Source organism: Bos grunniens, chromosome 13 (assembly GCF_055505025.1).
Source record: "Bos grunniens cultivar Pamir isolate PY7600 chromosome 13, Bosgru_T2T1.0, whole genome shotgun sequence".
Classification (NCBI taxonomy): domain Eukaryota; kingdom Metazoa; phylum Chordata; class Mammalia; order Artiodactyla; family Bovidae; genus Bos; species Bos grunniens.
In genome coordinates this window covers 35,389,129-35,411,980 of record NC_141177.1, presented here as the reverse complement: position 1 = coordinate 35,411,980, position 22,852 = coordinate 35,389,129, and the positions used below count along the sequence as shown (strand labels likewise).

The 22,852-nt window shown below is 38.5% G+C and overlaps 1 protein-coding gene and 1 long non-coding RNA gene across 5 annotated transcripts in view; one reads left to right on the top strand and one right to left on the bottom strand.

Moving 5' to 3' along the window:
- Positions 1 to 22,852, top strand: part of MCM8 (minichromosome maintenance 8 homologous recombination repair factor) — a 46,990-nt gene that overhangs the window by 14,841 nt on the left and 9,297 nt on the right. For 3 of the 4 annotated variants that reach the window (XM_086333414.1, XM_086333411.1, XM_086333412.1), the window contains 8 exons: positions 5,017 to 5,168; positions 5,420 to 5,615; positions 10,391 to 10,421; positions 10,956 to 11,096; positions 13,919 to 14,060; positions 19,387 to 19,582; positions 21,289 to 21,508; positions 21,830 to 22,039. In XM_086333414.1, the coding sequence (XP_086189540.1) occupies positions 5,017 to 5,168; positions 5,420 to 5,615; positions 10,391 to 10,421; positions 10,956 to 11,096; positions 13,919 to 14,060; positions 19,387 to 19,582; positions 21,289 to 21,508; positions 21,830 to 22,039 (1,288 nt within the window). The remainder of the gene's footprint in view (positions 1 to 5,016; positions 5,169 to 5,419; positions 5,616 to 10,390; positions 10,422 to 10,955; positions 11,097 to 13,918; positions 14,061 to 19,386; positions 19,583 to 21,288; positions 21,509 to 21,829; positions 22,040 to 22,852) is intronic. The other variant, XM_086333413.1, reaches the window with a different exon arrangement.
- Positions 18,059 to 19,559, bottom strand: LOC147360721 (uncharacterized). Its single transcript, XR_015139388.1, has 2 exons — positions 19,088 to 19,559; positions 18,059 to 18,372 (listed from the first exon to the last, which is right to left on the bottom strand). It is a non-coding gene; the product is annotated as an uncharacterized LOC147360721 (long non-coding RNA).

The following is a 22,852-nucleotide window of genomic DNA, read 5'->3' as shown; positions in this document are numbered from 1 at the left end:
ATCCTTTTTTTTTTTAAATATAAATTTATTTATTTTAATTGGAGGCTAATTACTTTACAATATTGTATTGATTTTGTGTACATCAACATGAATCCGCCACTGGTGTACAGGTGTTCCCCATCCTGAACCCCCCTCCCACCTCCCTCCCCATACCATTTAAATCCTTTTTGTGGGTTTTTAAAAGGTATTACTCAAGTTCATTTTAAATGAGTCAGTTATAGTAAAACTTTGTTAATGCAATGTTAGCTTACATGATAGTTGTTTTAGTCTATTGATAAAATGATTTTTTGCCCTAGAAGAAAGGGTACCTTCTTGCCATTTACGGTAAATTCAGTTTCATTTTTTTCTGAGCCTTAGTTTGGATGTCCATAAGGAATTAAATTATAGTTTTTCAGCTAGCACTGAAATGTTTGGATGCATCAGGGTGACAGTTTTATAGTGCATATCAGAATCAGAAGCAGTCCCAGTTCTAGGAGTTCATCTGATGAAGACAGTCACAACACTTGCAGAAATTACTTGCTGAAGGTTCGTTTTCACAGTGTTGATGACCAAAAATGGAGAATAGCCTAAACATCTGAAGTTAATATTATAAGAAGGATGGTACAGTGAATTACTGTATAGCCACTAATTATGATGATGTAGGAGAGTGTTCCGAAATGACATCCAGAAATGTTTACACTAAGTTTAGTGATAAAGCAGGTCACAGAATGTTTTCTACTATTAATATATAATACTGACTTTATTTATCTTTTTTTAAAAAACAACACTGTTAAATAAGACATGTTGAGAGTATACTGTTTGGGAAGTGAGATGAGGGTGATTGTTATTTTCTTCTTTCTGTTTATCTATGTTTTTAAGTTTTTCCAAAGGTGCCATAGAAATAGGTGTTCTTTTAATAAGAAAAGTCTAAAATATACTTCTTTTAAAGCAAAGTGATCTTAGCATGTTTGTGTCATTCTGATGCTTCTCATTGCAGTTCACCAGGATTTTAATTGATTAATTTACTTTTGGCTGTGCTCAGGCTGACTCTAGTTGTGACGAGTGGAGGCTACTCTCTAGTTGTAGTGCGTGGGCTTTTCATTTTGGTGGCTTCTCTTATTGCAGAGCATGGACTCTAGGCATTCAGGCTTCAGTAGTTGTGGCACGTGGGCTCAGTAGTTGTGGCTCGTGAGCTTTAGAGCGTGGGCTCAGTAGTTGTGGTCCATGGGCTTAGTTGTCCTGTGGCATGAGGGATCTTCCTGGACCAGGGATTAAACCCGTGTACCCTACATTGGCAGGCGAATTCTTAACCACTGGACCACCAGGGAAGTCCCAGTTTGGCAGTTTTTAAATGTGCTTTGAGAGTGAAGGTAGTCGGTAATTGTGCAGTCGGGTTTGTGCTTACATTCATCATGTAAGTGATTAGAAGGTTTTAAAATAATGCATATTAAATGTTTTAAAAAACTTAATCAACATAGAAGGTCACAGTTCCTACAACTTCTTGTCCTATACATAATTCTAGATAGCATTATCATGTCTCTTTTTTCACTTTACTCATCCACTCTGTGAGCTGAGGACATTAGAGACATGGTGAGAGAGTAACAGGCAGGAAGGCCAGGGGTCTCCAAACGAGGAAATAGGCTGCACGTGTCCGACATTTTTATCTCTCTTGACCGCAGGAGGAAACAAACTAGCGATATTTTTTTCCTTCTCTATACAAATTTAAAAGGAGGTTTCTCTTAAAATACTGTGTTGCCATAATGACACCTGGTTTCACCTGAAGTTAACTATTCTCAAACCTTGAGTTAACCAATGCATTTTTCTTACGGAAATGTTTGTCCTTAAGCTACGTTCAGAGAAGGCAATGGCACCCCACTCCCGTACTCCTGCCTGGAGAATCCCGTGGACGGAGGAGCCTAGAAGGCTGCAGTCCGTGGGGTCCCTGAGGGTCAGACATGACTGAGCAACTTTACTTTTACTTCTCACTTTCATGCATTGGAGAAGGAAATGGCAACCCACTTCAGTGATCTTGCCTGGAGAATCCCAGGGATGGGGGAGCCTGGTGGGCTGCCGTCTATGGGGTCACACAGAGTCGGACACGACTGAAGTGACTTAGCAGCAGCAGTAAGCTATGTTAATGTACTATGCATTTACCCCAAACTCTGTCTTCAAGTTCCGCCTAATGGCTCAGAACCTACTTGACAAAGCAGTATGTTATACTCATTGTTCCCCTAATCTATGTAAATAAAACTATTTGTATGGTAATCTGCCCTTCTACAAGATTCAAGTCAATTGTTTTATGGCCCAGGATGAATTGTCCGGTGCCAAGATTATCCCAAAATACATCTTATGGATGAGGGACCTGGTGCCATTCTGAGTTTTAAGACATTCTTTTATTAACAGACTGCTAATGACTATATAACATCCAGCTGAAGACTAGCAGGGGGGTACTCTTTCTGCCCCCTTCTGATGCCTATGTCAGAAGCTTTCTCTATCTTCTTTATACTTTAATAAAACTTTATTACACAAAAGCTCTGAGTGATCAAGCCTCGTCTCTGGCCCCGGATTGAATTCTCCTCCTCCGGAGGCCAAGAATCCCGGCGTCTTTTTGTGGGTCAACAACAACCTTTCAATGGTACCTGCTTTCCCTTCTTCCCCTTCCACCTTTGGACTTTTTCCAGCTAAAATGTTATTTTTAAATTGTCCAGGTTTCCTTCTGTTTCCTAATCAGAATTATCTGTTATATTTTATTCATAGGTCATATCTGATAAAAACCAACAAACAGCACTTATATTTTTAATGATAATGTAAATATTGTTCAACAAAGAATCAACTCAGGTGATCAGATGCCAAGAGAAGGAAATGTAATTTGTGTAATTGGGTTGGGTTGTTTTGTTGGGCTTTTTCCCCCCTTAAAGGTAAATGACCAAGCATCAAAATCAAAATGGATTATCTTTGGCACTTCCCTGCTGGTCCAGTGGTTAAGAATCTGCCTTCCAATGCAGGGAGCGTGGGTTTGATCCCTGGTCAGAGAACTAAGATCCCATGTGCTATGGGACAGCTAAGCCCGTGGGCTGCCACTACTGAGCCCCTGTGCCACAACTAAGATACAGCCAAATAAATTTTTTTTTAAAGAGAGAATGTTTTTAAAAAATGGATTATCTTTTCTCATGCTTCACTGAATTATTTCATATTTTAACATGCTTCATATTTGGACTTTAATCTTGTTTAGCACTTTTCCAACTCTTTGTAATCTTTTTATCTATGGTGTTCTGGAAAAGTTTGAGTCTATCTGATCATGTCTTCATTCTGCTTGACACTCTTTTCCACTCTAGAATATCTCCTTTCTGTTTTCTCTCTTTGTACTTCCCTTCAGGTTTATCCATTTAGTTGCTTATCCTTCACCCTTGCTTTTTTTAAAAAAAATATTTATTTATTTAACTGCATTGGGTCTTATTTGTGGCACATACGCTGTTTGTTGTGGTGCCCAAGTTTCTCCAGGCACTAGGGCTTCCCTCTAGTTGTGGCTCTTGGGCTGTAGAACACAGAGGCTCAGTAGTTGCAGCATGTAAGTTCTCTAGTTTTGCATGTGGGCTTAGTTGCTCCATGGCCTGGGATCGAACCCATGTTCCCTGAATTGCAAGACACATTCTTAACCACTGGACCACCTGGGAATCCCCCCATCCTTTGTTTTCTTTATGTTCTTCTCTAGATTTCTTTGGTTTTTTTGCTTGTATCCCTTCTGTAAATGTTTGCTTTTTATATACATCTTTAACTTTCCAATACTTTGGCCACCTCATGCGAAGAGTTGACTCATTGAAAAGACTCTGATGCTGGGAGGGATTGGGGGCAGGAGGAGAAGGGGATGACAGAGGATGAGATGGCTGGATGGTATCACCGACTTGATGGACATGAGTCTGAGTAAACTCCGGGAGTTGGTGATGGACAGGGAGGCCTGGCGTGCTGCAGTTCATGGGGTCGCAAAGAGTCAGACACGACTGAGCTTCTGAACTGAACTTTCCTGATTTCACACCTGTGTTTTCCAATAGTTTCTTTTTTATAGCAGCTTATTCTTGTTTTGTGAAGGTAATGTTTTCTCAGAAACTGTTAGCTTGTTTTGTTTTTAATGCTCCTCTCCTTTTTGAATTGTTGCCATTTCATCCTCAAATATCTGATGAGGAATGAGAAATTTGAAGTAGGTAGGTAGGTTTCCTTTGCTATTTCTTGGGTAGGAGTTTTTCTTCAAAAAGCCTCATCACTGGATAGAAGGTACGGTTTTGACTATCACCTTTTGCTTTATGAATGTGTTTTTTAATTTGATTTGGGCTCCTCAGGTGCCAGAATGAGGAGCCTTATGTTGGAGCTCTGACTCCCCTCTGGACACTTTATCTACCTTCACAGAGTAGATGGTCTGTTTCCTTGAAACAGTGCTCTGGTTTTGCTGCGTAGGGAGGCCTGATGGCTCTGGTGGGGTGCCCTCATTCTTGTGCCTTCCTGTCTACCCACCTTCCAAATAATTTCTGAATAGCTATTCAGTGACTTGCTTTCAGTTGATTATCTTGTTTTGTTTCAGCCATCCACTCCCAGTTTTCATTCCTGCCAGCTCCAACTTAGAAGGCTCTCTGGGGCTGAGAACATTGGCTCCCACTGCTCTTGTACCTGTGTAAATTTTTCCTGTGTGTATTCTGGAATTCACCTTATTTTATCCATCAATACTTTTCCATTTTCTATTTTCTAAAATTTCATATCTCTTACTTGTTGATGGCACCTCCGCACACCCCCAAATTTCCCTTCACTCTTTGAGTGACTGTCATCTTGGTGCACATTTTGATGGGAAGGTAGGCTAATGCATGTGCCTATTCTGCTATCTTTAATTGGAAATTGCCAAAGTAGTTTTAGATATACTGTTGAACTTTTTTAAACTAAAGAACTGCCCTTTATCTAGCTTAGCACCATGTGGACCCTGATTAGTTAATATGTTGAAGAAATAACCTAGAGTCAGTATAAGTCCTGACTGAAAACTGTTTAACTTTTTAGAATACAGGAGTTGATGTCTGATGATCAGCGAGAAGCAGGTCGGATTCCACGAACAATAGAATGTGAGCTTGTTCATGATCTCGTGGATAGCTGTGTCCCAGGAGACACAGTGACTATTACCGGAGTTGTCAAAGTCTCCAATGCTGAGGAAGGTGTGGTATGACTTTCCTCAATCTGACTGTCTCTCAGTAGTTTGTCAGTATTCTTTTCCCTTTTAAAGATATTTCTGAATTTCCAGCAATTTAAAGAACTCTTTGATTCTTATATAGGTGACACTTTAACTCTAAAATAAAGGTTTATTTAGTATTATAACTCACCATGCCTTTCTTTTACATTCTACTTGAATCTCTGTAGGGAAAATGAAAATACCAATTACTGTATTTTTGTACTTTGAAATTTACAGGTTCTCGAAATAAGAATGACAAATGCATGTTCCTTTTGTACATTGAAGCAAATTCTGTTAGCAATAACAAAGGACAGAAAACAAAGGCTTCCGAGGATGGATGTAAGCATGGAGCATTGATGGAGTTCTCACTTAAAGACCTTTATGCCATCCAGGAGATTCAGTCTGAAGAAAACCTGTTTAAACTCATTGTCAAGTATGTATGAGATTATCTCAAGTTTTATTTTATCATGTGCATGTTGGGGGTGCTTTTGGCTACCAGTAACTGAAAACCAGTCAAAATGGTTGCAAATTACAATTCATTAGACATCTTTAGACCTGTGCAGCCAAGTCACTGAAAGGATACTAAAGGGTGAACTGTATACATAATATTTAAAGAAGGGATAAAATTTCATATTTTATTTCTATTCATATTTTATTTCTATTCATATTTGAACTGAAATTTCATATTCAGTTCAAAGAATTAGAATACATAAGGCCATATATGAATATATGAAGTATTATGTTGAATATAAAGAAGTATTTTCCATTCATCAATTATATAATCCTATTCATACAAACAAAAAGGGCAGGGTGGAAGAGATATAATTCAGCTATTTACTCATTTTTGTATAGCCTGTGAGCTAATATTGGTTTTTATGTTTTTTCATGACTGAAGAAAATCAGAAGAAGAATATTTCATGACATACAAAATTATGTGAAAGTCAGATTTTGCTGTCCAAAAACAGACTTTTCTTGGAACACAGCCACACTCGTTCATTTACATAGCGTCTGACTGCTTTTGAGCTACAGTGACAGAGTTGAGTAGACGTGATAGAGATGGGTCACAGATATTTACTGTTTGTACCTTTACAAATAAGATTGCTCATCTCTAGTTGAAACAATAAGGAAAATTTACTATCTCACATTAACTGGTTACTCAACAGAAGAGTCATGGGGCAGTGAATTCCAAAGTAATTTCAATTAGTTGTATGTAGAGCAGAGGGTTGCTTGTTTACTTTTAGAAAGCAAGAAAGAGAGTCATATAGAAGTCACTTACTATTGAGAAGTATTTCAGAATAGTTTTTATTTCTGTTATTGTCCTGCAATAGAGAAGAAACAGTGTAGAGGTACTTTTGCTATAGTGGTTACAGACTTTTTTAGGGAGATATAAACCTAATTTGGAAAACTCAGCAGTGGCCACAGGACTGGAAAAGGTCAGTTTTCATTCCAACCCCAAAGAAAGGCAATGCCAAAGAATGCTCAAACTACCGCACAACTGCACTCATCTCACACGCTAGTAAAGTAATGCTCAAAATTCTCCAAGCCAGGCTTCAGCAATATGTGAACCGTGAACTTCATGATGTTCAAGCTGGTTTTAGAAAAGGCAGAGGAACCAGAAATCAAATTGCCAACATCCCCTGGATCATGAAAAAAGCAAGAGAGTTCCAGAAAAACATCTATTTCTGCTTTATTGACTATGCCAAAGCCTTTGACTGTGTGGATCACAAGCAACTGTGGAAAATTCTGAAAGAGATGGCAATACCAGAACACCTGATCTGCCTCTTGAGAAATTTGTATGCAGGTCAGGAAGCAACAGTTAGAACTGGACATGGAACAACAGACTGGTTCCAAATAGGAAAGGAGTTCATCAAGGCTGTATATTGTCACCCTGTTTATTTAACTTCTGTGCAGAGTACATCATGAGAAACGCTGGACTGGAAGAAACACAAGCTGGAATCAAGATTGCCGGGAGAAATATCAATAACCTCAGATATGCAGATGATACCACCCTTATGGCAGAAAGTGAAAAGGAACTAAAAAGCCTCTTGATGAAAGTGAAAGTGGAGAGTGAAAAAGTTGGCTTAAAGCTCAACATTCAGAAAACAAAGATCATGGCATCCGGTCCCATCACTTCATGGGAAATAGATGGGAAACAGTGGAAACAGTGTCAGACTTTGTTTTTCTGGGCTCCAAAATCACTGCAGATGGTGACTGCAGCCATGAAATTAAAAGACGCTTGCTCCTTGGAAGGAAAGTTATGACCAACCTAGATAGCATATTCAAAAGCAGAGACATTACTTTGCCAACAAAGGTTTGTCTAGTCAAGGCTATGGTTTTTCCTGTGGTCATGTATGGATGTGAGAGTTGGACTGTAAAGAAGGCTGAGCACCGAAGAATTGATGCTTTTGAACTGTGGTGTTGGAGAAGACTCTTGAGAGTCCCTTGGACTGCAAGGAGATCCAACCAGTCCATTCTGAAGGAGATGAGCCCTGGGATTTCTTTGGAAGGAATGATGCTAAAGCTGAAACTCTAGTACTTTGGCCACTTCATGCGAAGAGTTGACTCATTGGAAAACACTCTGATGCTGGGAGGGATTGGGGGCAGGAGGAGAAGGGGACGACAGAGGATGAGATGGCTGAATGGCATCACTGACTCAATGGACGTGAGTCTGAGTGAACTCCGGGAGTTGGTGATGGACAGGGAGGCCTGGCGTGCTGCGATTCATGGGGTCACAAAGAGTCGGACATGACCGAGTGACTGATCTGATCTGAAACCTAAGTTAGAATCTTGCTTCAGCCACTTCCGGTTGTAATCTGGGGCATTTAATTTCTCCTTCATTTTTATCTTCTAAAGTAGAAATAATAACACCTGCCTCAGAATGTTGTTCTAAAGATTAAATGAGATTTCATTATATCCTTAACATGGTTAACACAATGTGCTGTTATTTTGGCAGTTTTTTGGATAATTTTGAAGAAATAGAAAATGAGAGACTAGATAGTAGATGTACCAAACAGAGGTAAGGAACTGAGATTTTGAAGTGCATTGTATTAGAAAAATAGATCTTGTCATTTAGCCTTTGGGCTCTAGGAGAATTTGACACTTTTTTCTTTCTGCCTTTAATATGTTAATTAGCAAGTTGGGAAAAGTATAGATTCCTTGAGGGTTTTTTGTTCTTAAACCCTCAGAGATATCCTTTGAATAGATAGCCATCCAAACCCATCCTGATAGATAGGGTGCCCTGACCTAGGGAGACTCCGGTGATCTGGTGGTAAGTGGTGGAGTGGTGAGTGGTCTGTAGCAGGTGGCCACGGAACTCCCTGGTTGAGGACCAAAACACCTCTTTGGTACCTCTTACCAATTAAAATAACAATGAACATGTGCGGTGGTCCTTTTTTCTGCCATACTTAATGAAGTACGTATGTTAGTATGAAAAACTTGGGTTTCCTTCCTACAGTTTGCTTTTACCTTTTAGTTCTAAATCTAGAATTTTTCATGGCTCTCCATTTGTTAATCTTGCAGGGATTGGCAAACTAGGAAAGCTGCCTATTTTGGTAAATAAAGTTTTATTAGAACACAGCCCTACCCATTAATTTGCAAATTATTGATTGTTGCTTTAATGAAAGTTGGGTAGTTAGGACCTAGACAGTAAAAGTGAAACTATTTATTTTCTGGCCCTTTATGAAAAATGTTGTCACCCCTTCAGTTCAGTTCAGTTCAGTTGCTCAGTCATGTCCGACTCTTTGCTACTCCTTGAACCACAGCACGCCAGGCCTCTCTGTCCATCACCAACTCCCAGAGTCCACTCAAACCCATGTCTATTGAGTTGGTGATGCCATCCAACCATCTCATCCTCTGTTGTCCCCTTCTCCTCCTGCCTTCCATCTTTCCCAGCATCAGGATCTTTTCCAATGAGTCAGCTCTTCACATCAGGTGGCCAAAGTATTGGAGTTTCAACTTCAACACCTGTCCTTCCAATGAATATTCACGACTGATCTCCTTTAAGATGGACTGGTTGGATCTCCTTGTCAACCCTTGCTAGATTAACAAATGGAAGCCTTTGAGAAGAGAATGGAGAAGACAAATAGAAGGCTGTTTTAGTTTAGGTTCCTTCAGAAACAATGATTTGCATAAGTGTGGTTTACTGGGAGATAATCCCCAGATATACTGAGAAGGGAATGAGAAAGTGAGACAGAGAAGGGAGGCAATCAGTGTCTGGTGCCTTAATGAAGGCTTAATCTTTTCTGAGGCCTCTGGGACACTTGACTAAAGACCTAGCCTCAGTATTTTTCCATTTAAGGGTCTAGATTTGGAGCTGCTCCTGAGAATATTAGACATGCCAGCACTTGTGTTCTGCCCAGCCTGCCTGCTGCTAATGCTTCTGCAGCCGTAGAAAGCCTTTTGGCACACAGATGCAGTTGCTTGGTAGGAGGTGAGCAGTGATCTGCAGGAGCATGCTGAACAATATTTGCCAAGGGGATATGGCAGGATACCAACTTTGTGTTTACATATATTAACAGAGAGAAAATGATTCCGAGTTTATTCCTGATTGTATGTCTCCCACCCTGTCCTTTTTGTTCCTGTTTATACAATTGACAGATGTGAGATACTTCTTTATATTAAATATAATACTTGATATGTTAATATATGACCTTATTTATTCTGATTCTTTCAACTGAAAAAATGAAATTTTATTCTTTCTTTAAATATTGTGTATTCAGTTCACCCTTTAGTCTCCTTCTTTCAATGACTTGGCTACACAGGTCTAAAGATGTCTATTCATATAAAAGATAATTCTTTACCCTAAAGTATTAGGGTGCAAAATAACCCATAATCATAACACATGATTATAATTTTTTTTTTTTTTTTTTGCCGTGCTACACTGCATGCAGAATCTTAGTTCCCTAACCAGGGATCAAACCCCTGATGCAGTATCTTAACCACTGAACTGTCAGGGAAGTCCCTATGATGCGTTTTAAAGGCTAGTAATGTAAATGCTTTGTAAGTACCCTGTCTCCCTTACATAGACACAATTTCTAAAGTATTCTTCCCTTTATAGATTCATCAAGAATTTTGATAAATTTATTGTTAGAATAAAGTTTCTTGAGCTGTTTGGTACTAAGTAAAGTAAATTAAGCAGATTGTAAAGTAGATCTTCTTTATCACCTGAAAATGTGAGTTAGAATTTATGAATTGTATTCTGTTTTTCAGCTCGCTTTGCCCTGTCATTTTTGGTCATGAAGTAAGTATTTTACTTCATTTTACTCAAAAATACATAAATTTAGCAAAAATAGAATATTAAGATTTTACAAAAAATAGTAATTTCTGTTGGCTAGTTATTCATAGTTTAATATGAATCATTATTCTCCATAAATGAATGATGTGAGAGAGAAACCACAGTTCCTTATAAGATAGAACTTCCTACCAATTAGAGTTAGTAGGAATGGACTTTTTTTAAAGTGACTCTGGACACAGTAGATGGCAAAGCAGAAGCTAACCAATACTTCTCAGGTTTGTGGAATGGATTCAATGCCTGGCAAGGTAGGTCTTTACTTGGTGACTTTTACGATACCTTATTTTATATGCTTTCTAATCATTTACATTAAAGAAGTGTATTTTTAGACTTTTCTTAGGAAAAGAGAAAAGCAAAATGCAGTCATGTTTTTTTAAAAAAAAAATCCCCACACAAATGTTTTAAATATAGGAGGAGCACCCCTTTTGCTAGTCATCTTTGTTTTTCTTTCTTGTTTTTTCTCTCTCTTCTTTCACATTTGAGCTTGTTAAAGCAGGTTTGGCATTAGCACTCTTTGGAGGAAGCCAGAAATATGCAGATGACAAAAACAGAATTCCAGTTCGAGGAGATCCCCATGTCCTTGTTGTTGGAGACCCAGGCTTGGGAAAAAGTCAGATGCTACAGGTAAGAAATCAGACATTTAGGATTTGACCTTTTGCTTATAAAATGCATGAATAATTCACAAATGAATTTTCCTAAAACATGGGGTATTTGTATTCCAGAGGATATCATTTGTCAAATAGTGTGAGTGAGTTGGGGGTTTGTGTGAGTAACTTGTATCTGACCATCCTTTCACATTGAGCCAGTCTCCTGTCACACAGGCTGTACAAGCATACTGCTCTGTTAAGATGTCAACTATTGTAAAATATTAACCATTTCCCTAACCCCTATTTTTTTTTATTTAAAAAAAAAATACAATTTCTTTCTTTTCAAAAATATTTATTTATTTATTTGGCTGTACTGGGTCTTAGTTGTGACATTCAGGGTCTTCGGTTTTCACTGGGGTATGTGGGATCTTTAGATGCAGCAGGCAGGATCCAGTTCCTTGACCAAGAATTTAACTTGGGGCCCCCCCTGCCCTGCATTGGGAGGATGAAGTCTTAGCCACTGGACCACCAGGGAAGTCCCTCTAACCATTTTTTGTATGCAGCATTGCTATACTAGTCTTTATTGTTGTGACCTTACCTATGAATAGAATAGTTCAAGAAAGTAAAGCAGGCTCACCCAATATTTCTTTATGCAACTATATAAACACTGAATTCGGCTTTAAGAATAGTCTGATAGAGGTCAATCACATCCATCTCCACTGCTTCTCTCTGAGTCTAAAACAGGGAAATTCCCATGACCAATATGTTGTTGGTCCCCAAGATTCTAGCTCTGCCCATCAGAGCCTAGTAGTTCTCCCCGTGCTGCCCTAGAAGGTGCAGCCTTTGGAATGCTTGTGCTTGGAGTGACACCTGCAAAGCCAATGTAAGAATGGTTAGGAACCCTATCACTATCAGCTTTGGAGCTTTTTGAAAATACTGTGGCCTTCCCCAGTATTAAGAATTAAGAATCTCTTGGTTAAGGATCTTAGCATCTATACGTTTATAACCACAGGTGATTCTGAAGTGCAGCCAGAATTGAAAACTCTGGTCTCCTCATTGTATTAATAACCTGTCCATCAGGGTCATTATTCCCTATGGCTGAGTGTTAAATTAGTTATTTTTTTTTTCTATTCATTTAAAGTTTCATATAAATCACAACTAGTTTATTGTGTTACAAGCTAACTGGGTGGTGCCTAGAAAGGGACTTTGGGAATGCTAGTTATGTTGTTTCTTGATATGGGTGTCAGTTGCATGGAAATTTGTTGAACTGTACAGTTATATGTACTATAATTATGTACATTATATTTAAATAAAAAGTATACTTCAAAAAATCAGTTATTTTAATTTCTAATCTGATATTTTTTAAATCCTGTGTTTTCATATTTTGTTTTGGCCAGTTGGGCCAACTTGTTTTTATTCTATTCTGAACCCTTGCTGCAAGCCTGATAACTGAGACACAGAGTATCCAGTTATAGGTGAAACAGAGTAGATGGTAAAAATGAAAACAGTATACTTAGGTAAGGAATGCGGGTAAAAGTGTGTGTGGGAATCTGAATTTCATTTAAGTCTGCTAGCCCCAGTAAGCCAAAGTTTTTAAAAATTAGGCTAATACTAACAGTTATGATGGAGAAGACTCTTGAGAGTCCCTTGGATTGCCAGGAGATCCAGCCAGTCCATCCTAAAGGATATCAGTCCTGGGTGTTCATTGGAAGGACTGGTGTTGAAGCTGAGACTCCAATACTTTGGCCACCTGATGCGAAGAGCTGACTCATTGGGAAAGACCCTGATGCTGGGAAAGACTGAGGGCAGGAGGAGAAGGGGACGACAGAGGATGAGATGGTTGGATGGCATCACCGATTCAATGGACATGAGTTTGGGTAAACTCCGGGAGTTGGTGATGGACAGGGAGGCCTGGTGTGCTGTGGTTCATGGGGTCGCAGAGTCAGACACGACTGAGCGACTGAACTGAACTGAACAGTTATGAGTCATTTATATTTTTAAACTATTTTCCTCTGACCATTTAGTAAGCCAACATATTCTCAAACTAACAACTAAGGAATTACAAGTAACAAAAATAATGATAGCTTCCATTTATTTAGCTAGGCACCAAAGCTTCCCTTAGGTGTGTGCTACATCAGTCCAGAGCACACTATTGACATAGGAGGGTAAGCACTGCCTACTAGGGCTGTGAGGTGCACAGAGGTGTACAGTGGCCTTGCACGAGGCACATATATGCCATGTACCAGGTTAAGTCTGCGTATATGATCTCATTTAACCCTCAAGGCAGTGTGTAATAAAACCGAAGGAAGCTGAGGTTTCAAGAGAGGTTCAAGAGTAGCACCACCAGTAGGTACAAGATAGAGCCAAGACCTGTTTAAACAGATCTACCTGCCTCCAGAGGTCCATGCTTTTAGCTCTTGCACTACTTAACTACTTTTCTGTGTACTGTTACCTTGTTTCATGGTGAACACTATTAAGCCATTTTATTACCTGGTGTTTAAAGAAGCACTGGGGTTTCTGAAACTAAAATTAATACTTATATATTTGCTATTTTAACTTGAAGCATAAATTGCAATTGTGTATTCACATGACCACAGACTAGAATCAGCCTGCATGGGTTTGATTTAATCCTAACCTCACACCTTCATAGCTGTGTGAGTTACTCTATTCAGACCTTAGTTCTACATCAGTAACAGGTGTATAGTACTGTGTATAATACTGTATAATACTCTTACTGTGGTGGTGAAGATTGTATGGGAAAGCTTTTAGAAGAATGACTGGCATATAGCTAATGTTTGTGAGCCACTACTGTATTATTTCCCTTTTACTTTGATTCTTTTAAACTCTCCATTTCATTAGGCAGTATGCAGTGTTGCTCCACGTGGCGTGTATGTTTGTGGTAATACCACAACCACCTCTGGTTTGACTGTAACTCTTTCAAAAGATAGTTCCTCTGGAGATTTTGCTTTGGAAGCTGGTGCCCTAGTACTTGGTGATCAAGGTAAGAGGCCAAAGCAGATAATAATAATTCTGGGGCTTTTTTAAAGTCTTTTCTTTTTCAATTACTTTCTTTACATTCTGTTCCAAGAGTCATTTATAAGACATCTAGTTGGAAGGCTCAGCAGGAAGAGATCGACAGTTGGGCTCTGCTGCCTGTTTCTCTTTGTGATGTTTTAACCCTATTGGGAAAACATACCTATGTATGTGTCAGGCAGTGTGTACCCAGATTCTAGTCCAGCTGAGATCATTCCTTCCAGTTTGCCAGCAATGTCACATTTCTAAATCCAGTAACTGTCAGCCATGTTTGGCATAGCTGATCACTGCATCAATGGAATACTTTATCTCCTTGGTTTCTAGGACACTGTGCTCTTCTGATTTTCTTCTTACTTTACTCACTGTTGCGTCTGTCTTTACTTGTTCTTCATCTCCCCAGCCTCTTAACTGGTTGGCTCCTCAGAGTACTTAGTTTTTGTAGTATTTTCTTCTCAGCCTGTACTTATCTGCTTGGTTATTTTATCTAGTTTCATGGCTCTTCACCTACCTATATGCTGAAGTTTTCCAGATTTATGTTTCTTCTCCCTTGAACTCCAGGCATATATATCCCTTTGCCTATGCAGTATCTCTGCAACTTTCTCAAACCTAGCATGTCCAAAGCCAAAATCTTCATCTTCCCCTCTCAGTAAATGACAGTTCCATCCTGCTATTTGCTTATATCAGGAAACATGAAGACATTCTTGATTTTTTTCTCATACCTCACATCCAGGCTGTCAGCAGACTTTGTTTGCTCTACCTTCTGGATACCACTTATCCACTGCTGCTGCACCATCATCTCTCACATGGATTATTACTGTGATCTAGTTGGCATGCCTGTGACCACCCTTGCTCTATTGTTTGTAACAAGGCAGAGCAATCCCATTAAAACTTAGATCACATTGTTCTTCTGTTCAAAACCCTTCAGTGCCTTCCCATCTTATTTGGTGAAAGCCAGGTTTGATATTGACACAGATGCCCTTTAATCACCATTTCATATTCTGGCCTTTAATCACCTCTTTTGCCTCATTATCTGCCCGTTTCTTCACTCTTATTCCTCTTCCCCAGCTACATAGGCCTCCTTGCTATACCTCGAAGTATAGCACCAGCACTCCAGGCATGTCATGTTCCCACATTGCAGCCTTTGTACTTCGGAACCTTCTTACTCCAGATAGTCTGCAGGGCTCTTTCAATTTTTTGTTCAAAAGACCCCAGTGTGACCTTCCCTTAACAACACATTTTACACTGTAATCCCCACCCCCACTGACCCTGTTCGCCTTATCCTACTCTACGTCTCTTGCCAGAGCACTTTTTTAATTGTCTGCCTCCAACACTGAACAGAATGTAACCTTCACAACAAGGACTGACAATTTTGTCTTTGCAGTGTTATATCCACATGCCTAGAATACAGTGTTGTTGTTTAATCGATAAGTCATGTCCAATTATTTGCTACCCCATGGACTGCAGCATGCTGGGCTCCTCTGTCTTCCACTGTCTCCAGGAGTTTGCTTAAATTCATGTCCACTGAATTGGTGATGCTATCTAACCGCCTTATCCTCTGCCGCCCACTTCTCCTGCCTTCAATCCCAGCATCAGCTCTTTGCATTAGGTGGCCAGAGTTTTGGAGCTTCAGCAACAGTCCTTCCAATGAAGGACTGTTTGATCTCCTTGCAGTCCAAGGGACCCTCAGGAGTCTTCTATAGCACCACAGTTTGAAAGTAGCAATTCTTTGGCATTCAGCTTTCTTTATGTTCCAGCTCTCACATCTGTACATGACTACTGGAAAAACAATAGCTTTGACTATACAAGCCTTTGTTGGCAAAGTGATGTCTTTGCTTTTTAATACACTGTCTAGGTTTGTCATAGCTTTCCTTCCAAGGAGCAAGCATCTTTTACTTTCATGGCTGCAGTTATAGTCTGCAGTGACTTTGGAGCCCCAGGAAATAAAATCTGTCACTGTGTGTGTGTGTGTGTGTGTGTGTTAGTTGCTCATTTGGGTCTGACTATTAGTGACCCCACAGACTGTAGCCTGCCAGGCTCTTCTGTCCATGGGATTCTCCATGCAAGAGTACTAGAGTGGGTTGCCATTTCCTTCTCCAGGGATCTTCCAGACCCAGGGATTGAACCCATGTCTCTTAGGTCTCCTGCATTGGCAAGCAGGTTCTTTATTATCTGAGCCACCAAGGAAGCCCTAAAATCTGTCACTGCTTCGACTTTTTCCCCTTCTATTTGCCATGAAATGATGGGACCAGATGCCATGATCTTAGTTTTTTGAATCTTGAGTTTTAAGCTGGCTTTTTCACTCTCTTTCACTCTCATCAGGAGGCTCTTTAGTTCCTTTTCACTTTCTGTCATTGGAGTGGTTTCATCCACATATCTTGAGGTTGTTGATATTTCTCCCAGGAATCTTGATTCCAGCTTGTGAATCATCCAGCCTGGCATTTCACATTATATACTCTACACATAAGTTAAATAAGCAGGGTGATAGTGTACAGTTGTCTTGTACTCCTTTCCCAATTTTGAACCAGTTCATTGTTCTGTGTTTGGTTCTAACTGTTGCTTCTTGACATGCATACTGGTTTCTTAGGAGACAGGTAAGTTGGTCTGGTATTCCCATCTCTTTAAGAATTTTCCACATTTTGTTGTAATCCACACAATCAAAGGCTTTAGCTAAGTCAATGAAGCAGAAATAAATGTTTTTGTGGAACTCTCTTTTTCCATGGTCCAAGAATGTTTCCATGGTCCAAGAATATTGACAGTTTGATCTCTGGCTCCTCTGCCTTTTCTAAATCCAGCTTGTACATCTGGAAGTTCTCAGTTTACATACTGCTGAAGCCTAGCTTGAAGGAGTTTGAGCATAACTTTGCTAGCAAGTGAAATGAAGGCAATTGTATGATAGTTTGAACATTCTTTGGCATTGACCTTCTTTGGGGTTGGAATGAAAACTGACCTTTTCCAGTCCTGTGGCCACTGCTGAGATTTCCAAATTTGCTGACATATTGAGTGCAGCACTGTAACAGCATCATCTTTTAGGCTTTGAAACAGCTCAGCTGGAATTCCATCAACTCCACTAGCTTTGTTTTAGTAATTCTTTCTAAGGCCTGCTTGACTTCACACTCCAGGATGTCTGGCTGTAGGTGAGTGATAATACCATCATGGTTATCCAGGTTATTAAGACCTTTTTTGTATAATTCTTTTGTGTATTCTTGCCACCTCTTCTTATAAAAAGCATTTAGTAAGTATTTGATGAATTCATAAATTCTAAAGCATTTCTCTGGTTATTGTATAGCTCATTAGAAGTGACTATTTTTACTAAGTTAGCAGGTGAAGAAAATAAGAAACAGGAAGAGGTTACTCAGACGGTAAAGAATGTATCTACAATACAGGATACCTAGGTTTGATCCCTGGATCAGGAAAACCTCCTGGAGAAGGAAATAGCAACCCACTCCAGTATTTTTCCTGGAAATTCCATGGACAGAAGAGCATAGTGCGCTACAGTCCACAGGGTTGCAAAGAGTCAGACAACTGAAGAACTAACACTTTCACACTTTGTTAAACTGTCAGATCTTCCATTAAAAAAGAAGTTGAAGGTGATACAGTGTTTAGCTGTGCAGATCGCTAATGGGATTTAAGATGCAGAGTGTTAAAATTCCATGCCCATCTCTTTCAAATCTATGTAGATAAGCCAAGCATTATGATGGTAAAAATATCACCGTTAACTATATATATATATATAACTGTTAAAATGCCAAAGAATATTAGTCAACAGAGACCAGATTCTAGAAACAAATATAATCCTACCAAATGATAAATAGGATCCTACTAAAATTTTTACTGAAGACTTTCAGGGGAAAAAATGAGAAATAGAGCTGTTTTATATTTCCCTTCTTCAATATCTGATGAAATGACCAAAAAATTGTTTGAAAACAAGTAACAAGATATATCAATTGTAGACAGACTAGAAAGAGCTTAAAATGTTCATAATTTAAACTTTATGCTTTAAAACCAGTGACTGGCAAACTTCAGTCCACAGATCAACCCACCCTTCAGCCTGTTTTAGTGTAGTCCACAAGCTATTTTTTTTTAATCCTTTTTTACTTTTTTTTTTTTGGCTGCATTGGGTCTTCATTGCTTCCTGAGGGCTTTCTCTAGTTGCAGCAAGCAGGGGCTACATTTTAGTTGCGGTGTGAGGGCTTCTCATTGCGGTGGTTTCTCTTGTTGCAGAGCACAGGGTATGTGGGTTTCAGTAGTTGTGGCGTGTGGGCACAAGCCATTTTAAAGGACTGTAAAGAACAAACAAAAAACCCAAGAGTATGTGACAAGACTGTATGTGGCCCACAAAACATCAAAATTTCATCTGCCCGTTTATAGGAAAAGTTTGCCAGCTCCTGCTTTATACTTTGAAAAGTGGGAAAGAGGTAGCCTGACTTTGTTCCTACCCTATCCCCACCTCTGAGGAACTATACTACTAATCTCGAGAATTTCCAATAATACCATCAGTTCCAGAGAGGTGTGCACTGACTAGTCATAGAGTAGGTATACAAAGGTTTAACCATAGCAAAGCCCTTGGGGCATGACCACCAAATTATCATGGTATGAAGAGGAAGAGAGGAAAAATATTACAAGATAACGTTAGAGGGCCTCCGATAACCTGTGGATTAGATGTAAAATACATCTGGCACATAAAATGCCTTCATTCAGTGGTGGGTCTTCATATTTAAAGAGTTTGAGTGTACAATTAACTGTACGGTTTTATAGTCAACACCGGGTATTGCTGAGACCTGCACTCCAGTCTTCTGGCTTTAGAGCCCATGTGTTCCTTCCCAAATCATGCTGCCCACTGTTCCCAAAGACCCAGCTCGTATAGCACCTTTTTCTTGAAACCTTTCCAGATTCCCCTTCCTCTTTTAATCCCACCCCACCCCCAGAAAATTCATATGATGATGCATATCTATTATAGTTGTTAAAATACACTATCTTGAATGTGTATATACTTACCTCATCTATTCAGATATAACTCTTTAAGCTTTTTGAGGGTTACTCTCATATCTTCATTGTTGTAACCCTCACATGTAGTGCTTTGCCTGTGGAAAATGCTAATTAAATAACAGTTAAATAAGACCAATATTTTATTTGCTGTAAATCAAGTACAAATTTTGGACTGTATGACACTTCATAATTTTAACTGTTGGAAACTTTTGGAAATATGCTTTATTGTGGAATAATTTCTTTCCTGTTAGGTTTGAAACTTGACCAAAGGAAAAATTTTTGTCTGAATTACTTTACTGTGGTTGCAGGTATCTGTGGAATAGATGAATTTGATAAAATGGGGAATCAACATCAAGCCTTGTTAGAAGCCATGGAACAGCAAAGTATTAGTCTTGCTAAGGCTGGCATGGTTTGTAGCCTCCCTGCAAGAACTTCCATCATTGCTGCTGCAAATCCAGTTGGAGGACACTACAATAAAGCCAAAACAGTTTCTGAGAATTTAAAGTAAGTCTCTTCACATATTTATACTTTAATATATTGAATCCCTATAGGTATGAAAAAGATAACTGTGGACATACATATGGATATTTTACAGAGGTTGCAAGTTTCCAATAAATGTACAAAAATGTGTTAGAACACTCCATTAAAGCGATGAAGTGCTATTGACATCTACCAGATTGGCAAACATTTTAAATATTAATCATTATTTTCAATGGAGTGGGGAAATGGGGCCTCACATACATAGTTGAGATTTTGAAGGACAGCTTGGCATGTTTATCACTTTTAAATGTATTTTCTGTTTGTTCCAGCCATTTCTTTTAGGAGTTATATTCACAGAAACAGGCACAAGAATACACAAAGATATGTTGACAGGGTGGGTTTTACAGCATTGTTTATCACCATCAAAAACTGGAAACGAAATGCTCATTGATAGGGAAGTGGTTGAACTATACAGTAAGACTATACTGTGGAAAGCAGCAATTAGAAGAATGAAAGTAGCTTTGCATATACTCTGATAATTAACATGTCTGTGCTTTACTGTTAAGTGACAGGAGCACGTTACCTGCTTATTTGTATATGTGATGTGATCCTACTTTTTTCCAAAACCAGTGTTTATATCTTTATGTGAGTATGCTTTCTCTTCTAATTTGTTGTGTACAGGTTGAACAAAATGTTTGGGAAGGGGAAAATAGACTCAAGTGATGCACGAGTGAAAAAAAGACAAAAAGATGCCTCAGATGAAAATTTAGAACTTTAAAAATTCTAGTGGGAAACAAAATGCTAATTTCATAATATTTAATAATAGCTACTTTTTTTCTTTTTTTAAAAAATCTTTTTGCTACTTGTTGGATCTTACTAGGTCCCTGACCAGAGATCAAACCCTCACCCCTGCATTGGCAGGGTGGAGTCTTAACCACTGGACTGCCTGGGAATTGTAGAAATGGTACATAGTAAAATACACAATTTTACTTTGAGATTCTGGGTATTTCTGTACTACCAGCACCAAAAAAGCCATCTTACTAGTGTTTCTTAGTAAAATGACAAAAGTCCTAAATTGGAAAGATCAGAAACATCCTTTTGAACAAGGATCCAGGAGACTTTGATTCTGGTTTTAGTGGTACCACTAGAATGTTAGTCAGAGTCTTTAATCATTCTGCATTTCAGTTTGTTGGTCTCAAATAAAGGAGTTATGTGATTGGTAGATTCAAAAATTAAGTAGAACACAGCACTTTTACTAAAATGACTAACAGGCATATAGATGTATATTTAATAAAAAGTGGTATTTTTGCTTCTAAATGGGCGTAGGTGCTTTTAGAGACTTAGCGTTTTGGTGAGACAAAAGATGTAAAAGATTAAGAATTTCTCAACCAGATAATCTTCAATGTATCATGAAGCATTCTAGCTTGTAATTTCAATAATCCTAAATCATCAGAAGTCATATAGAACATAGAGAAGAATTTAGTGGTTTTGATGGTGTGAGAAAAAGCATCCTCAACATATGGGTACATATAAGCCTGTGTACATGTGACCTGGTATGTCTCTGGAGTTGGTGGGCAAATTGAATCCAGAAGCTATTGCTTGTTTCCTTAACCTAAAGCTTCATTATTTAAGTTCTACATGGAACTTGATTAGTAAAGAAGTGAATAAACAGCTTTCTAGGTTTTCTGTTTAATTCTAATCACTGTTTCTTCTTTCTTTCATACCTTTAGAATGGGGAGTGCCCTACTATCCAGATTTGATCTGGTCTTTATCCTGTTAGACACTCCAAATGAAGATCATGATCATTTACTGTCTGAACATGTGATTGCAATAAGGGCTGGAAAGCAGAGAGCTGTTAGCAGTGCCACAGTAGCTCGTATGAATAGTCAGGATTCAAATACGTCTATACTTGAAGTGGTTTCTGATAAGCCACTATCAGAAAGACTAAAGGTAAGTTTCTTCTCTTTAATAATTTGGTTCAGTTTTGTTTGAAAGTCAGAGTTCAGTGTGTTGCTTGTTGTAGAGCAGTAGTATGTAAACTTTCTTAGCAAACACCTTTTATATTATAATACTAGAGTTTGTATAAAGTTCAGTTGAAATAATCTAAGTCAGCTAGACCAAGAGCTAGAACTGCAGAGTTTGGTTTATTTGGAGAATATAATATTTATCTAAGTTTTAGAATATTATATTTATCTAAACAATTTATTTTAGCAGAAAGATTTTATTTGCTACATATCCTTATAATCTTGGGCCTTTTTTATCATGTTTTAGGTGGTTCCTGGAGAAACAATAGATCCAATTCCCCACCAGTTATTGAGAAAGTACATTGGCTACTCTAGGCAGTATGTCTATCCAAGGCTATCCACAGAAGCTGCTCAAATTCTTCAGAATTTTTACCTTGAGCTCCGGAAGCAGAGCCAGCGATTAAGTAGCTCACCAATCACTACTAGGCAGCTGGAATCTTTGATTCGTCTAACAGAGGTTCATTTATTTTAAGTTCTTGCTCTTTTGGCTTAGAAAGGGGGTAGAGGGTTATAAGATTTCTCTTAAATTTTCTGTGTAATTATTTGCTTTTCTTCCTACTGGGTAACATTAGAAATAGGTAGGTAAAAAAAAATTTTAAAGGTCATGGAACTCAAAACCTACGGGATGCAGCAAAAGCAGTTCTAAGAGGGAAGTTTATAGCAATACAATCCTCCCTCAAGAAATAAGAAAAATAGACAACCTAACTTCATACCTAAAACAATTGGAAAAAGAAGAACAAAAAAGCCCTCAAAATTAGAAGAAATCATAAAGATCAGAGTAGAAATAAATGAAAAAGAAATGAAAGAAACGATAGTTTCTTTCTAAAGATTAATAAAACTAAAAGCTAGTTCTTTGTGAAGATATACAAAATTGACAAGCCTTTAGTGAGCCTCATCAAGAAAAAGCAAAGAGTCAAGTCAACAAAATTAGAAATGAAAAAGGAGAGGTTAGAACAGACAATGCAGAAATACAAAGGATTATAAGAGACTATTATGAACAACTATTATGGCAATAAAATGGATAACCTGGAAGAAATGGACGGATTCTTAGAAAAGTTCAGTCTTCCAAGACTGAACAAGGAAGAAATAGAAATTATGAATAAGCCAATTACAGGCACTGAAAATTGAAGCTGTGATCAAACATTTCCCAAAAAACAAAAGCCAAGGACGAGATGGCTTCACAGGAGAATTCTATCAAACATTTAGAGAAGAGCTAATACCTATTCTTCTAAAATTCTTTCAAAAAAATTGCAGAGGAAGGAACACTTCC